At 34.3% G+C, this 19,173-nt stretch overlaps 2 protein-coding genes across 2 annotated transcripts; one reads left to right on the top strand and one right to left on the bottom strand.

Annotated features, from left to right (window-relative positions):
• Nucleotides 1–2,375: 2,375 nt before the first annotated feature.
• On the bottom strand, nt 2,376–8,680 carry saraf (store-operated calcium entry-associated regulatory factor). The gene is made up of 6 exons (XM_015343926.2): nt 8,319–8,680; nt 7,581–7,759; nt 6,038–6,467; nt 5,383–5,530; nt 4,380–4,465; nt 2,376–3,958 (listed from the first exon to the last, which is right to left on the bottom strand). The coding sequence occupies exons 1-6, from the start codon at nt 8,386–8,388 to the stop codon at nt 3,933–3,935; spliced, it is 939 nt and encodes a 312-aa protein (XP_015199412.2). The 5' UTR covers nt 8,389–8,680; the 3' UTR covers nt 2,376–3,932.
• Nucleotides 8,681–9,304: 624 nt separating this feature from the next.
• LOC102691274 (leptin receptor overlapping transcript like 1) lies at nt 9,305–18,989 on the top strand. Its single transcript, XM_006629159.3, has 4 exons — nt 9,305–9,430; nt 12,187–12,262; nt 13,461–13,647; nt 14,109–18,989. The coding sequence occupies exons 1-4, from the start codon at nt 9,415–9,417 to the stop codon at nt 14,223–14,225; spliced, it is 396 nt and encodes a 131-aa protein (XP_006629222.1). The 5' UTR covers nt 9,305–9,414; the 3' UTR covers nt 14,226–18,989.
• The last annotated feature ends 184 nt before the right edge of the window (nt 18,990–19,173 follow it).

Genomic DNA, 19,173 nt, shown 5'->3' with positions numbered 1-19,173 from the left:
ATTTATGACTGTATACCTTCAATAATGTATTTGCATATACCACGTACTGTATGTTTGTATATTTAAAATATTTGTTTCTAAACATTAAATATATTATTTAAATGAACTACCCAGTTTTTTTTATATTGAACTCAAAATGAAATAAGTTTTGAATTTTATGTTTCCATGTTATGCTAACTTTGTCATTTGCAAGAAAAGTTATATTGACTTCTGTATGTAATTTGCTAAAAAAGCTATTGACCATTTTAAAAGTACAGAATCTCACAGAGGGTCTCTTGGGTGGAATGTGCAAAAATAAGCAAAGCAGTAAAGTACAAGAATCTTTGAACCCCCAGGCTATCCTAATAATAACAAGGGGCTAACTGGTGAATGCCTTCTCCAGCGTAGAGCAAGTTAGAGCTAGCAAAGCAGTACGTGTTATTCCTTATTAGAAGATAGCTGAACCACACTTCAGCCATTTAATTTAAGGAATTGCAAGTAAGCTTTTGTCACTCTTGGCTGACATTAGTTGGAAGAAATAAGTTTTGGAGTAAAATTATTTAAGAGATTTTTCAGTGGCAATTTGTGTTACTCCTGTTACACACTGATGCGCTCTATGGTGACATCTCAATTGAATTTGTAATTAAAACATCAAAATACACAGGCACTCAACATTTTCTAGCCAACAGCTGTACAAAAGGTACTTGAGGAATAAATGAAAAAGTATCAAAAACCTGACAAAATTAAACAAAGGTATGCAATAATGTTTGAAATGTCTGTGCACATTACAAAAACCTTCATAACATTCATGAAAAATAGAGATCTAAATCTCCCTCTGACTTGGATTGCTATTGTTTTCTTCTTTCATTCTTCTCTTCAACACTTCACTAAACACTTCACATATTTCTCTTTAAAATCCTGTGAGTTTGTCTCCTTATTGTACCCCAAAATCTCTGACCTTTGCAAGCTCTTCAAACCCAAATCTTCATATTTTTCACATCCCTCTGACAGATCTTTACTTCAGGGCAATGAACCCATGAAGAGGTAAATTGCAGGAGGGGACCAGTTGCATGTAGGTCTTCTGTTCCCACTCACCTTTTACAAATGGATAGTCCTGATCTTCCTTCCCTTTTCCTTTCACCTCACCTTAACATCTCTCTGCTTTCAGCTGGGTTATCCATACAATTTATCACTCAACTTGTGTTGCCCCCATTCTTTTCCATTTTAATTGCTCTTAATCACTACTGTCTTTGACACTGTAAATCACCCTACTCTGTTGTCAACACTTAGTGAAAAAGGAATTTCTGTCACTATTCTCAACTGGTTGTCTTTTTTCCTTGCTGGCCATAGGCCCACTTTCTGATCCTTGTGCACTTGTATCTCTTATGGTCCCCTTATGGGCCCACTACTGTTCTCCCTTTACACTTATTCCCCATTCCATGATTTTTTGCATCATTATTCACCTGAAGAAAATTGTCCTCTTCCCATCCTGTACCTTCATCTCTATGAACCGTTCTTATTTCCCTAGTCTCTCTACATCCACTTTTGCCAAGAACCTCAGCATCACTCTCGGCCAGACCTTCTCCTGTTCCCGACAGCCCCATGTCCCACGTAGACTATTGTAGCTACAGCTGTCCATATACTCAACCATCAATCCAACTAATTCAGAATTCTACTCTTCTTATATTTTCTTCTTTTCACATGCTACAGCACTCCCTAGTGCCACATGCATCTAATTCAAAACCCAGCCATTATCTGAATCACTCTGCTCTGACCTATCTTCAGTCCGTTGTTTCTCCCTAACTTCCTTCCGGCTCTCTCCACTCCTCTACAGCCAGATATTGGGTTTTGCCTTCTTCCTTCTTCTGCCTGTTCATTCTCACACATATCAGTTGTGGAATGGACGACCCACAGAAATCAGAGATCTGCCCAAGACTCATCTGTCCAGAAAGCAACTGTGACCTTTTGTCTCTCAATGACAATCCATAATATAGTCTAATGTCTCAGTCAATATGATTCACAAATGGCTTTTATTCACTGTAAATATGAAATGCATACTGTTCCAAGGCCACCTATTTTATCCAGCACAACACATGATTTACAAGTTATTTTTCAGTTTTATTAATATGCTGTTGGTTGCATGACTGTTACTTACCAATTGTAAATTTCATATGTACCTGTATGTGCGAGTTTCCCTCAAAAAGAGCTACAAAGTGAATAGAAAATTATTAAACCGAATAAACTAAATTTTCATTCTCAACATATTCAAGAAATCAAAAACCAAGACGTATTCTCAGTTCCCAGCTGTTCCACCTTTTAAGGTAATATGTTGTATTTTAATTTCCAAACCAAGAGTTAAATAAATATTTTTGCTTCAAATAATCACAAACAATATAGACATTTGAAATTCTCTAATTTATTAGAAACAATCGGAAAAAAAAGTCCAGTTCTGTTCTATGTTCAATACAACTAAACAACAGATTCATTTTAGAAAATGGTCAGATTCATGAGTACTATAAAAAATAACTTACTATAATAGTGGGTTCTTATTATTATATAACTCAGTGTGAAAATGACCAGATGCTGTTACTCATTAAATTGATACACTTTTACACAGATTCACAAAAAATGTGTAATATTTTATAACTCGTTTCAGTTTGCTGTACTTGAAAAGTCTTTAGTTTTCCTTTAAAAACTTGTTACAGTTAGGCACACATACAGATTTGTAAAGCTCATCTAAATTTAAGCAAAATTAAATAGAACACCTGTGCTTAAAAGTTTAATTTTTACCATAGCTTCAAAAATACCCACCATTATTATGGCAAAACATTCTAAGATATACTAAGTAATATAACTGATTGTTTCTAACATTAAAAAGAAGCATTCAGCTTACAAAACAATTTTCTACCAGCATGTTTTCTTAAAGCTTTCATTTCAACCTTACATAAGGAGTATTTTTTTTACAATCACAGCAATAAAATCAGACAATGTCTAAACCATCTCACTTTTTCCCTCAAAATCTTATATTTGTCATTTTCAACAAAAGAGTATATATGTACAAAATATCAAATTCACTCAAAGCAATAACTGAAAGAAAAGTAATGACTTAAATGCCTATTGAAAACATGTGGAACATCTCATTCAAATATATTCACCTTCAACTCAAAAATATATTCAAACCAAATTCACAACTCTCTGTGTAAAGAAGGTATTTTTCACAGCTTAGACTAATGAGTCTAAAGTTTTTTTAATTAATCTATTTTTGTATTCAAACCTAAAATTTATTTTTATTTCAGTTTCTTTACAGGGACCTCAATACTACTAGCTCTGGGAAGAGACTGTGGTGATAACTCACAGAAAAAAAAAGTTTTACATCTTCGAATTATGGAATCAGGAATGTTGCCTCTTAAGATATAAGCAGAGAAGATTAAAATTTTGAAAGACACTGGCTGTCAGCCCTTAAGATTACAACAGTGAAACGAGGACCTGAGGTTATAAGTGAAACTAAGGTGGAACAGATTTAAGGAAACAGGAGTTACGTCTTTACACAAAAGGTTGTGAGAATATAGAAACAAACTGCATACCCATGTTATTGGAGCAGACTTGCCAGCATACTTCACCAAATGGCTGAGTGAGACCCTTGGATTATTCAGATACTAAAAAGGCAATATCATAGAATACACTCTGAAGAGCCTTCCAGATTGCAAGATATGATAGAAGGTTAATTAAAAAAAGTCCTGAAAGAAAAAAGTTCTTAGGATCCCTGCCTGTGCTTCCTGTGTTGCTACCCAATTAAAAAGTTAATATTATGTCCTGGAATATACAACATGTTCATGTGAGCTGTTAGTTACAAAGCAGACAATGAGCAATTGTATAAAAAGCCTGCTTCATATCTGACACTGAAATTATTCTTCATGCAGACGACGTTTGCTATATTTTAACCTTCCTCTTGTCTACCTTCTTTTGGTTCCTCCAAAACCTACAAAAAAGCAAAAAAAAAGACAAGTCTGCCTTAATACCACATAACTAAAGATAGAAACCCAACAGATACAGTACATTGGGTTGTTTTCTTTTTAGTCTGCTCCAATTTCTATATACTTTTATGATTTCACATTTTCACAGGAGTGACAATACAACTTATTAGCATACTATAACATGGCAGATTTAAATCCTTTCCCCCTGAAGTGTTATTAAATTAACAATTACATACTACAAATAAAAATACTATTTTCACTAGTGAAAATAACACTGAAACATCTAATAAAGCCCTCATTCAGAATATCCTGTGTTTTATAGAATTTCAGAATAAAATAAGGCTGCATTACTAAGAAATGCTTAGTAATCAAATTATTTAAGAAAAGGATGCACAGATTTTTTTGAGAAGCCTAGACTTCTGTTACCTGAAACTGTTCGGGTGCCACTATTTACTGGTGTAGGACCAATGTTTGAATTCCCTGTATTTCTTGTAAAATATCTGGGCTGAGATCTAGAAAAGTGGAAAGAAATAAGCTGGTAAAAGGTTTAAGACATGAAATGACCTGTTTCTCTTCAATGTATGCCAGGAGACAGTGTTGCTCACTGGCACACAATACAAAGACATTGATTTTGACTGACTCCTTCAAACAGAACTGTGTGGCTAATCACTATGAGTCTTCTGTCATTTTTAAGTTCTGTTAAACATTGCTAAAATCACTGCTATAAGAATGATTATACAAACTTAAGGAGATGTATCTTAGACAATAGGTGTAACTCTCAGAAGTGAGTTTTCAGGTGCTAATCCAATTAACCCTGACAAAGTCCGATTCACATCACAAATTAAGATATCCTGATATTATTGTACTTAAGTAAATTCTTTCTTTGGCCAAAAAAAGCCTGTTTTCCTACAACTACTTTTCTTTGGTATAGACTGCTCTTGTTCAATATAAGTAGTCACATGAAAAACTGCATCTGTAAAATACAACTACTGTAGTGCTACAGAATATTGGTCATGCCTGTGAATTGAGTATAATCATAGATACATCCCCTGAAGGTTTAATCTATACAATTTTGGCCTACACTGTATATTGTACATATAGACAGAATCGGAACAACCTGTCATTTATTCTAAAGACTCATATACAACTACGTTCCGTAATTGAGTACACGTTTTTTGTGTGCGTTTTATACGTTTGTTTCTACGTTTTCGGGCCATGACCAGACACGGTTGTTTTCAAGCTCGAGGATTAATTGTTTGAAAACAAAATGTAGGTGCGACAGAACATCGCACCTAAATGGCTCATATTTAGTCCTAGATTTATACAGTACCTCGTTGCTCCCTATGATGACTAAAATTAACACTGATACATCTACAGTATAAGAACTAGGCTTCTTGAAAATAGTTCCATTAAAACATTAAAAACTCACCTCTGACTTCCAAATAAATATCCTAATACACCTCCTGTGCCCATTCCAGTCCAAAATCCAGGCCCCGAAGCAGGCTTTTGGTGAGGTCTTGTGAAAGTGTTTTTAAATCCATAACTATCTCTGGCACTCTCATAACCTGGTGACTCTCCTAAAAAAAGGAGAAAAAATCAGGCTTGTTATTGGAGGGATTTTAAATAAACCAACATTTTTATAAAAGCAACATACAAGAAAAGTACAATGAACTGAAGATTTCATTGAGCAACATTCCAATTAGATTTTACTGACCAATATATTGCTCCAATTAATGTTTATCATACAATGCTTAATATTTAAATGAACATATATATCAAACAAATACATAACAAGCAGAAAATTCAGGAAAAAAACATTTTAAAAATTAAACTTTAAATCCTAACCCATATACGTTTCCTGCATTGAGATCCATCGACATTTTATACAACTCTGAACATTTCCTTCCTTTTCCAAATTTACACTATACCTCAGTACTGCTTTGACCTTGTTGAGAATAACCAGGAAACCTCTAGTGGGAAAAATAATATTAAACATAAGCCTTGGAAAATTTCCACGTGCAAGATTCCTCACAAGTTACAAAGGAAAATATTTGTTATCCAGGAGAAGTGAACTCCTCAGGTACCTGTGTAGTATGACTTAAATCCCGGAGGAGATGGGCCCATTGTGTTACCATCAGTGAAGTGGCCATCGGTGTTGGCGTTGGAAAAGTCTGCATCAGGGAAACGCTGGTGTCCTTGTCCGTGTGGCCCACACAAGAACATCTTATATACACCATAGGCCAAGAGCAACAAAACAGCAACCACCATTAATCCACTGACATCACCTCCAGAGCCCTGATAATTCACATTGCTTGAGGAGTCCTGAAAAAACCCAGATCCAAAGCTCCTACTGTTCCTTCCCTTCTGCTTTCCTTCTTCAGTCAGTTCCAGAGTGTACTCCAGCCCACAGGAACCCTTCAGCACATAAGGGTCATCTGGATAATTATATCCCTCACAGCTCACTTCTATTTTTCCAAATCTATAAGAGTAATCCATGTCGGTTTTACACTCCCACTGTAGAATAAAAATGACACGAAGAGAAATAATTCAAACACAACACAAAATCATTTTGATAGTCTAGCTCCAATGAAAACATATAACATTTGTTTTGTACATTCTTCTAGTGGATGCTGCACATTGGTGGTGGTGGAGGAGATCCCCATTACGTGTAAAGCGCTTTGAGTGGAGTGTCCAGAAAAGCGCTATACAAGTGTAAGCAATTATTACTATTATTATTATTCTGCTGGTACACAAATGTGCTTGTAGAAGATCATAAGCCTGTTCAACCAAAGGCTTATGAGCAAAATGAAAAGCCCTACAGGGATGCTCTTAAGGTAGCAAGGTCCTCCTTCTGTCTCAGACTTGTTGAGAGATGTCCTTGATACTGCACATTATGGCATCCTAATGGATTACATGGAGATTATCCTGGGGTTACAGGTACTTTCCTTTATTGGTTTGACTTTTTATTTATGATTTATTTATTTAATGACATGATATTTAATGATCAGGAACCAATTTGTCAATCTTGATCATTTTAAATCTGATGTTGTTCCAGGTACTAAGGGATCTGTGTTGAGAACTTTACTATTTTGTAGTTGCACCTTCCCACTTGGTCAAATAATCAGCCATCATGAACTCGGGTTTCACTGTTGTGCTGAGGACACTCAGATTTACTTGTAGACTGAAGAAATCACATACAGTACTATTGTTGTGGTTTCTGTACTTTAGATATATATACACAGAGCAATGTATCTATCTTAAGCTGCCAAGACAGAGGTTATGCTCATATCCGCATCACAAAGTTGGACTCTAGAATGTTGATGGTGTTGAAATGAATCCCATGACAAAAAGCAGTTAAGACCCTTAATCTGTATGATGCTGAAAGATAGATACCATAATTTCATCATGATAATATGAAATAGTATGGCATCTAGTAATTTACAAAACCGGCTTCAGTATATCCAGAATTATCCTCATTTACATAAGAATATAATGACTCCTACTCACACAAAAGGCTCTGAAAATTCTAAAGACTTATTACATGAGTGTAGTCTAGCTCTACATTCCTACAAAGATGATGATCATCTTTGAATTGTCTTGATATGTAAGTAGCCAAGTTACACATACCTGAACATCAAAGCCATCCCATCCTTTGTTATGACACTGAACTACTTCAGGAATGAAAGAGCCACAACCAGCAGTTCCTCCAATGCACTGTAACTGTGGAACAGGGCTGGTCCTGCGAGAATTGGTGTACTGTCCTTTGTACAGAGTAATCACCTGAAGCTCTCGAAGCAAAACACTCCCTGCAAACATACCAGATACACTTACAGTATGGCTTTGAAACACAAGCTTGTCAAGAACACATTAATACATTTTACTGACAAATTTTGAAAAATCATCCATTAAGACCCCCATAATCCCGATTTTCTACCTTCTGGAAACGTAGTCAAAATCATCAAAGAAACAGACAATAGGAGGCACTTTGTAACCGAAAGGGTTTTGAGTGTATGAACCTATCCAGCCATGTTGTTGTTTTGAAGCTGATATCCTGGCTTCGTTCAAGAAATATCTGGATGAGATCCTCGGATCAATTAAGCACAAACAGGAACTGTTGTATATTGTAAGGATCTGGTGCTATAATACTTGTTAACAGAGTCATACAAAACTCTAATAACTATCAAACTCGTCAATTTAAGTGCAGATAAACAAGTGATAAACCCATCACTTGTTATAGATTAAACGCACTGAGGTAGCTCTATGGAATTAAAACAATATAGAACAGTTACAGTTTCCGTTTCAAAACAATGTGACGTAGCCTGCCTGCAAAAGATCTGCAAATAACAGCCACAGATTTCAACTTACCTCCATCGTTCCAACTCTCAGTTCGCCCTGTATAAATAAACAGCACAAAAATGGCGACGAATATCTTCATAATTGCTTTCTGTACAAAAAAAAACAACAACACAAAATGAGAACCTAAAATATCGAACAATGTCGTTTCCGGGGTATTTCACCTATCGAAAGCAATATTACAACTATTTTAAAAAGTAGACCAAGTTGTTTTTATATAGAGACTATATCACGTCTCAAGTATATGTACATCTATATGTCAAATCTTCCTTGCGATACCACTATGACTATCACCTATTAAGAGAAGAAAAACTGCTATGATTTCAATACTGTGATCATTATTGCGATTGTTTTCATCATGCAATACAATGTCTGTCAGTTTAAGGCTTTTCTATTGGCTTGTTCCAATCACGCGGAATAAATACGATGGCGTGAGAGCTTTTCAAGACGACCATTTTGTTGAGGTCAAAGTATATTATACTAGCAGGCTATTATTAAAGATTGTAGTTCTTGGTTATTCGAAATAATAACCATAATAACCAATTATGTTCCTATCACTCATAATAAACAAACACTAGTTATATCCCCCACTCTTTTATTAGGCTTCTTATTCCGAAAACCGAGATGGACACAACACTAATGGGAAATATTGCGACCCCTAAAACAATGGATAAAAAACTGTCTCTAGATGTTTTACTATTGCTGTAATAATCGCAGTTAGTGCAGGCGCTGTCGTTTCGATTGGGTCTTTATACTTGAAGTGTCTGAGCAAATATCTCCTAGGGAAAAATAATACTTTCCACGTTACTTTTGACGTGATTTGTATCTGTGCAGATGATACAGATAGCCAGATCTTGCAACATTGCACAAAAAAAAACATTTCAGAAAGAATTGCTTCTTTTTAAATACCCGATTTTCTACATTCCGTTAGATAATTGCAAAGTCTCTCGAAAATAATCTTAACTGCGCAAGGAGTGCTGCACCGTTAGGCGCAAGGAACCATCCGTCTGTCTGGCGTCGAGCATGCGCGCCGGGTGAGATTGCTGGGAATCGAAAGTGTGTAAGGTTGAGGATCAGCTGTTGTTGAAAGATTTCATGTTGAGCTGAAATGGCTGGGATTAAAGGTGAGCAGTGACTCGTTGAATCTTATCTTCTGATACAGTAATATAAGCAGTCCCAACAAAACAGCGTATAGATAGAAAGATTATGACAGCTGTCTGCTTGCTTGGCAACATATCCTCTTCGGTTCGTTCATGGTTTTTTCTACAGGCCAACACCTTATTAAATGTGATTTCAGTCTTTATAGCTTATAATACCTGGAAGTCTCAAAAATTATTGATATATCAGTCTATATTAATGGATGTTTTAATGCTTTTTTCTTTTGTTATTAAAATAGCCGTGTGCTTTTCAGACAAAATGATACAACCGTTTGTCGTTGCATGATCAACAAAACAATGTATACAGCTATCATACAAAGGCACAACGTATCGGTATATTGAACTCCGTAGTTTTTCACAGTTTACACCGCACATGGGTAAAGGATTTAAAACCGCTAATAACTTTAGTGGATTGTATATTTATCATTTAAGCCTGTTCCGGTTAATAAAAAAAACTCGTCAGGTTTACGGAATTAGATATTTTCGTTACCGTGTCATTATAATACACTTAGAATTGAAACTGCTTTAATTCCAGTTTACAATTAATATCGCATTTTTATTTTTAACAATCAAATTTGCTGCAACAAGAGGAACACGGTACTAAAATAATACTTAAACAGAGAAAATTTGACGATGTTTTTAATCGTTTGAAAACTATAGAAACAAGCTACTCAAGAGGCCACCCTTCGACAGTACAAGGGATCTTTGTGTGATTGATCACATGGAGATCATGGAACTGAGTACTTTGTAGATGTGAACTAGCTGCTTAATACATTTTGTAGTATAATGTGGGTTTATTGAATTAATGAGATGAGGTATTAATCTAACCCTCAAAACGATCCTCACTGTGGATGGAGTATGGGACTGTGCTAATGGCTGAATGCACTATTTTCACACCCGTGTTAGATCTTGGTTAGATTGTCATTGCAAATCATAATTTAAATTGCCTGCTTAAAGTATTATTATGAGTTAAGTGATCAGTTTATAATTTTGTGCAATTAATATTTTCTCTGTTCTTACATTCTGTAATCTCGAAGAAAATGTTAGATTGCTCCTTCACCATGATGACAAATGATAAAGCATCCACTGCAACACCTGAACTTTTTATTTTGTAGAAGTTTGCTGTTATAATCGTTTATTTAATGTACTCCAATACATGGAATTGCTTGGATATTCAAAGAAGCTTTATGTGTCAGGAATGATTTTCCCTGGTATCCTTATAATTGTCCACACATTTTGTATTGCGTGTATTGCATTTTGTTCTTAATCAAGTTATTTATACACTGTTGTCACACCTTTCAAGTTTCTTTGCTTAGTTTCCATCACAGATTCTTTCTAAGAATTTTTAGAATGTACAGTACCAGTCAAAAGTTTGAGTACACTTGCTTGAAACCAGGTTTTTCATGATTATCTGTGCTTTAAACTGGATAAACATGTCTATAGACACTTAATATTTAATTACATGATATGTTTACTTATAATCTTAAGTGAAAATGAGCACTCAAAGCAAGCAGATTTCAGTCCGAAGCCCAGGTTAGTTTAAAGTCAGAAATGTGTATAACATGGTTTTAGAAAACTAAAAGAAGTTTAAAACTGTATTTGTCTTTGTTAGATGTTCTCACACTTAATTAGCATGTTACCTCATTTACCTTTTGTCACCAATTATTGGTAAACACGTGAGGGTCCATGATTACTATAAATATAGGGGGCATAGGCAAAAGTTTGTAATTCCTGAATGAACATGGCAAAATTTGCTCAGCAATCAAGGAAAAAAGACAGTCTATAATTACTTTAAGAAATGAAGGTCAATCTTTAAGACAAATTGCAAGAATTTTGCAAGTGTCTGTAACTGCTGTGGCCAAGACTGTCAAATGATATGAAGAAACTGGCACTCATGAGAACTGAAAAGGTTCAGGTAGGCTAAAGGTGACCTCAGAATCACAGAATATGTTCATTAGAGTCACAAGTCTGTGAAACTGGCGACTAATTGCGTGAAGCTGGCCTACCAGGAAGAATTGCTGCGACTAAACCATTGTTAAGAGTGCAGAATAAGAGGAAGAGACCTGTCTGGGCCAAAAATCACAGAAACTTCACACAACCTCCTCTGAACAGTTGATGTTGAACCGTCTGTACTTCTAGTTGCATTTATTGAAAATGAAAAATTAACATTTTCAGTGCAGTTCACTTAAGATTATAAGTACACATATCCAGTAATGAAATATTAGGTGTTTATAGACAAGTTTATACAATTTAAAGCACAGATAATCATGAAAAACCTGGTTTCAAGGAGGTGTAGTCAAACTTTTGACTGGTACTGTACTTTATACTGTAGCTTTATTTTACTTACTCCTGCCAGAAAAATCACAGTGACTCATTTGAACCTTTACTAGTACTAACTTAATTTTGTTCCAGTCAGCTGATGTTCTGTAGGTTCTTTAAAATTATACAAGAGCTAAATATATGTGGAAAGTTTTAACCTATGAAGAGAGTAGAATCAAGTTCTTAATAATTTTGTAATTTAGCAAGCTGTAAGTCATACTGCACAGTAGCTCATGTAGGATAAATAGCAAGTTATGATTTGCACAACTGGACTGAAAATAGTGTTCCGAGTCATAAGGAGATTTTGCAGAATAACAATGCCAATCTGACAAATGCCAGCGAATCAGGTTATGGTGATTTGGTCAATATTTTTTTCAGATGTTATTTTTTTTTTGCTTTCTCAGCTCTTATTAGCCTGTCCTTTGGAGGAGCCATTGGACTTATGTTTCTTATGCTTGGATGTGCTCTTCCTGTGTACAAGTGAGTGTTGTTCCCTTACACCGAATTTTCTGCTTGACAAAGACTGACACAACAGCACACAGAGGTTATATCAAAACAGCATAAGGCACACCACATCTCTCTTTCTTTAATTGTAATGAGTGATTCAGGGAGCACATACCTTTGTTTTTCTTAGTATAATGGAATAGTTTACTATAAAGGTTTAAAAACTCCTCCTTTTTATAAATATGACTTCTGAATCATTTTAAGTATGGCTTCTGATAAAGGCATTCAAAGTAGAGCAGTGTTTCCACCTTGTAACCTGAAATCTTAAAAGCCAAGTAAGGCTGGGCCTGGGCAGTACTAGGATAGGATACCTCAGAGTTAAACCAGGCTGTGGCTGTAAGTGGAGTGTATGGATACATAGGTAGGTGATGGAGACACTATTTGGTAAGAGCTGCTGACTATCAGATCTTTAAAGATCCCGTGGCCCTGTTCGGAAGAATATGGGTGTTAACCCTCATGTCCTGATTAATCTGTTTTTGGGCTTACACAATTTAGCCTCCCTCAATTTTCCCTCAAGTTCAATTAGTGAATTCATTTCTCACGTCTCCACTTTATCTTTAGTGGGAATGCAGCTGCATAATTACTGTTGTTTATCACTTAGTTTGATGCTGCATTTTAGTGGTGAATCCCCTCTTATATTTGAAAGTGCTTGGAGATCCTTAGGATGAAAAATACTTATACATCCAGAAGCAATTATTATTAATTAGTGACCACACTGTACAACTTTGGATAAGTCTTGCATATACATTTGACTGTTTTTATTACTTCCTAGCATATACAATGTGTAAAACCAATTATACTTGAACATGAAGTTTATTGTTTTGTTTATATGAGGGGAATTCTATGCTTCAGTGGGAATAATGACAAAAAAAGGTTAGTAATGCAAGTATTTATAATTTCCTAATCACATATTTTATTTCAGTGTTGTATTAATAAAAAGGGAAATACCTTGGATTTTTCTTGTGAGCATCTTTTTATATTTAGTTTTGTAGAATTCCCTTAAAATACTTGCGAAGCGTGGGTATAGAATCAACAGTGAGATGTTTCAGGAACAGATAAACTTAAAAATGTATTTACCCAACACCTAATCTGCTTTATCATTTGGAAATGCTTAGCTCTTGATCCTTTTGCATCTCCAGTTTGTTTTTGAATGTTTTCTGTCTTGTCTTTACAGCAAATACTGGCCATTGTTTGTTCTTTTCTTCTATATCCTCTCTCCAATTCCTTACTGCATTGCACGGAGAGTGGTGGATGACACAGATGCTGCAAGCAATGCCTGCAAAGAGCTCGCCATTTTTCTCACAACGGGAATAGTTGTCTCAGCATTTGGATTGCCCATAGTCTTTGCAAGAGCTAATGTGGTAATTTTTTAATTTTTTATTAACATCTACTGAGATGCAGCATTAATTTGTGAGCAGTATTATATCTTTATACATTTTATAAACATTAGATTTTTATTTGTGCAGTAGATGAAGCTGGCACCAGACGTATACATGTATCACACATTACTCTCAGGTGTGGAATATTAAATACAAGCATTTATTGTGGTGAAAATGAACTGCATGACCCACTTTGTGCTGTGTCATTTCCAGTTGTAACATATAAAGCTATCACTACTTGAACTGTAACATCATTATATTTTAAAGTCATAAGATTTCTAAGCTCATCATTTTTTGTTTTTAGGAAATATGTCATAGATGTTTGTCTCCTCAATGATCTTATAACACTGCCAAATTAAATTGACTGTTTTTTCAGTCTATAAGATTTTTTTATACAGAGAAATAAAGCTAATATTGTCATTTTATATCTTTCTTCTTTTCAGATCGAATGGGGGGCATGTGCACTTGTATTGACTGGGAATGCTGTCATCTTTACAACCATTCTGGGCTTTTTCTTGGTCTTTGGATCAAATGATGATTTTAGTTGGCAGCAATGGTAAATTTTAAGCTAAGTAAAAGTGCTGGGATTTGGGAAAGAGGTTGGGGTGGGGCAGTGATTCGGCTTTAAAAAGTGTCTGTTTTTTGCATTTTTTAAATGACCAGCCATCCATAGACAAACAGAAGAAAACTGTGCAATAAACTAAAGTAGCATAACTGTCATTCAGATTGTTAAAATAGACAGACTGTAGACTGACAGTTGGGGAATTTTTATTTACAAGTCCTTGTTATTTTTAATTGTCTTTCTCCTTTTTCCGATATGTACTTCCTTAGAATGTAAAGAACAAATAAGGGAGACATAGGACATAGAGTTGTCTCTAATAATAGCACAAGTGGCTACTTGAAGAAACATTGCTACTATATATCTGCCTAGCCTCATGTTAACCTAAACCTAAGGAACAGTGCTTGGGAAAACTGTATAGTTTAAAGAACCATGGTTAATGAAATAACCCTGATATATGTAGAATTCTCAGCTTTTATCTACTGTATATTTCTCAGTTGTCTTTCACTTCCTGTATAAAAGATGTCTGAAGATGAAGTAATGCTTAAAATTGTTTTATATACTTTAGCTGGAGAAACAAATGCATAAAGTGTAAACTATTGTGGAATGTATAGCAAACTAAAAGAAAACTATTCTGATAACACTGGGTTTGAATTGCAATTTATATAGGTTTTGTATTTAAGGTTAAGTGACAGACCTAGGTCTAGGCTCTTCAGACTAGTCCAAATGAATCCTTATTTGTAGAGTCATGATACATCCTGATCAGTTACCTCTCCAGCAGGGCAGTCATTTTTACCTCAGACCCATTTTAAGCTCTGTCTATCAGATTGTGAACCAACTATGGTATGTCAGTGTGGTAAGTGTGATTTTAGAATTGTGTACCAGGTGAAAACTGTAAAGGTCTCTTTAAGCACATTTTTAATTCAGTTCATCTATCATTTATGTAACCAATACCTTGTTTGGACTGAAAACTAGGCGAAATGGGTACTTCAGGACAAAAGCTGAAAAGCTCTTAGTTACAAATATCAGTTTAGAGAGGACTGTTCTGTTTATGTTTTATACTGCATTTACATCACCCAATGTTAACTTTGACCGTGCTTTGTTAGGTTCCTAAAGCTGCATGTGCTGTATACTTCATGGTCAAACCTATATTATTCACAAATTTATTAGTCAGCAAAAAGTGTTTAAAAAAATGTTAAAGCATCTTCTATCCAGGATTTATGAGACAAGCTGTATTGCTTAGAAGAGAGGTGCCATACTGCAGTCTTCAAGAACTACTAGGTCTTCTGATGTATGATTCTTCTCAGAATCCGCTTTAATATATTCAGTTGTACTTTTGTGCAACATTTGTTAATTTACTGATTAATAATACCGGTAGCTATAGTGGAACAAAATTCAGAAGACTCCTCTAGAAAATGACATTAACACTCCCAGAGCAACTCTTTCTCATCATATTAGGTTTTACTATATTGTAACATATTCTGAAAGCCCATTTAAGAACTGAGGAGAATCAGGATAGTATTCCTGGCTTTATTAGGACATATTCTTTCATTCAGCCTTGAAAATGATGCATTATGCTGTTTCCCATGTTTCCATATTTAAAGCTGGAATTATCACTTCAAATGAAGGAAAACTTGCTTAAAGCTGTTTATTTGCAAAAGGAGATTAATTACCTTTTTCTCTTTTTTCATCTACATATTTTCCTTTCCCAAGAATCTGAACTATAGTACTCTGCACATTTTGAGTAGGCTAATGTCATTGCTAATCATACCTATTGTGTGTTATGTATTAGACAGTATATGTCTTATGTTACACAGTATAACAAGGAGTAGTGTAAATAGTATGTTGTTTTTGGTCAAACAAAATGTTGTTACTTCTACCTATTCAAATTATAAGTAACAGCATTCATTCTACAGAGAAGAAACTGATATCTGTTGCAAATATCCCGTTGTATGCCGTGTTTAAAGATCTGACCCTCAAATTAAAACCTTTTATCATGTAAATCACATAAAAATAAATGGCAAATAATTTATCTTATTTAAATATGTGTAGAGTTTATCTGTTTCAGATGTGTACTTCCAGGTATAGTACTGTAGTAGTAACCATGGGAGTAACATAAATCACATACATTTAGTTATTGGTAGGATTTACAAATTATAAGATAGAAATTCTGAGATATTCCATTAGAAGATAAAACAAAATTCCATGACTTGTGATAGGAATCAGTTTGCGTGTCTTTTTCTATTGCATTTCTATTTTCTGCTGTCTTTGTTGATTTTCTGTTTTAGGCTGTTCTCATTGAAAGATAGATTCTGTAGACTAGTAGCTAAGATGCAAACAGGATAAAGCAAGCAAACAAGCTAGGCGTGTTTTTTTAAACTTATTTCTGTTTTTCAGCGCTGGGAGTCCTTACACAATAGTGTATAAAATAATCTGAGTAGAAGCAGACTGAGAGAACTCGTATAAAAGTATATCTCAAAATAATTTATGTAAGATGCAGATAATCTGAATTAAACTATAAAAGTCGTTTTTATTATTTTTCATATTTATAGGCTAATGTGTTTGCATAAACAATTGTTCTTCCTTTATCCTACACCACTGTTCTTTTAGTAGTTTTTTTTGCTTTAAAAAAATAGGAGCAGTAACATATGTACTGTAGGGCTTCTGATTTTTCAGTTTAACCAATATTTATCACTTAAGATTCCACCTCTTTCCCAGCATAATTTTAAAGGCATTTGCACTGTACAGGCTAACCACATTTAAAGCATTAAATGTATTAAAATTAATTCTATTGTGAACAGTACTGCTACAAAATCACTGTAAAATTAAAAAACTTAAAAAATGAGGTACAATTATGCTAGTAATCACAGTTTCACTTCAGAAAAGTAAAAAGTACACAAGTAACAACTACTGTACTGTTGAGAGTAAAATTCATTTTCATTGAGATTTCATTGAGATTTTATAATATTATTTGAGACTCAGACTGGAATAGTATCCAACTGTTTTTTAACTCTGTTTCTGTGATTGTAGAAACATCCATGTAAAAAGGGGCCTTTCACCTAAGGAAGGAATCTTGCAAAGTAAGAACAAGTGATTATGGTGACCTCAGTATTTTCAGAATTTAGAGTCACTTCTGCAGCAATCTGGTATTGTCAATACTGTGCAGAACTGCGCATTGTGGCACTTTTAAGCATATATTTTACAGTACAGTTGCCACATTAATTAAAACAAATACTATTTATTTGTTGCTGTTATGGGGCTGTTTTCCAGGGGCTGTTGATCTCTAATGTGCACCTTCACACCCTATGCCATTTCCTTGCTGTGATCCTGTAAATTAATCAAGAGAGCTTTCTGAAAGCTACATAGTAGACTACATATCCTTAGAATTTGTTTAAACATTTTTTTCACAGTATACTGTATGTCACTCTTGAAATTCATCAGTGGATAGTGGAAAAGAAATTTGAACATATGAGGAAAACAACAATGGTAGTTCTGTAAGAAAAATATGCACACATGAACATATGCACATCTATCATTTGTTCATACAATAGTACAATTCTAAATATACTTACATGGATAACAAAGAAAGTAAGTAGTACTCTGAAGTCCAAGAGAGTGTTTGAGAGAGATAAAAGATATCAAAGCTAATAAATGTATAGACCCTATAATACACTGGATCAAACTGGATCAACTGGATCAAATGGGTATATCTGACTGTCTACAGTACAATTGCAGTTGCTTCAGCTTCAGCTTTTTAATTTTTTAACATTAACTGAAAGAATGAGCCCGTTTGTATTTCTCTGCTCTTATTGGTATTTTTCTGTGCAGCCATTTGTTCTCTTAAAAACCTTTATGTAAGATGTTTGTTGGTTTTTGAAAGAAATATTGCTGGAAATTATACAAATGAGTTACCACAAAGTTATATCACTTTTAGAGGCCCCAGGAATTAAATGTTGTGTCTTTAAAACATTCTTACAGAGTTGTCTTTAACATTTTAATACTTTTCTTACCTTGGTTTTAACCAAGAGGTATTTTTCATTTCAAAGTTATGTATAACTTGTAATTTTGCATTGATAGTATTTTTGATTAATAATTTAGACATGAACCCTGGGGGGTCAAAGTGAACACTTTTCTTTTATTCTAGCAGAAATAAAACATTGTTTTAATTTGTATGCTGCTGTTCATGTTTATTTTATTTTTATTTGAAATAACTAGATTTTTGTTAAAGCTACTGATCAAAGTGTAATGTTTATTTAGTAAGTGATTTAAATGTTCTTTAGAACAAACTAATGAATTTGCTTTTATAAATGTACAAAACTGAGGTTATCTTAATGCTTGGAAGCAGTTTATTTTAAGATCTGATGTATAGTACTGTGCTTTGCTATGAATAAGTGAAGATAACTGGCACTTGGGTCTGTATAGTTCAACCTCAACCTGGAAATAATAGCAAGTCTGTTACTTTTAACATTGTATTTATTTTTTAATTATTATTTTTGTAAGTCCATTATATACACTGAAAAATATCTGTCAAGGTGAACTGTTTCCTCAGAAAACCTAACTGTACTTGTGGGTATGTTATAGTGGTTGAATTGTTTTACATATATTGCTCATTTTAGTCTTTTGTCTGTATATTTTTGCATTTTGCTACCAGTTTCATTAATATTCTTTTCAAGATATACATTTTTGTTTTATGTACACTGAACTATAATGTCATTGTGGTGAACCTGGAATCTTTTTGAAAAAAATAAATTTTTGAATACCTGGATTCAAGATACTGTTTTAATTTAAGGAACAAGTAGAGTTAATTCAGTGCTTGAAATGCACAATGTTTTTTTTTTTAATTCCGCTTGTTCCTTTGCAGTTGCATACAGACACAGCTTCAATTTTCTATATATCCATTTATTTTCTAACTGCTCTATGCAATACAGGGTCATTGGGGAGCCAGAGCC

Source organism: Lepisosteus oculatus, chromosome 1 (assembly GCF_040954835.1).
Source record: "Lepisosteus oculatus isolate fLepOcu1 chromosome 1, fLepOcu1.hap2, whole genome shotgun sequence".
Taxonomy (NCBI): Eukaryota; Metazoa; Chordata; class Actinopteri; order Semionotiformes; family Lepisosteidae; genus Lepisosteus; species Lepisosteus oculatus.
The sequence above is the reverse complement of the archived record's forward strand: the minus strand, read 5'-3'. Positions and strand labels throughout refer to the sequence as shown.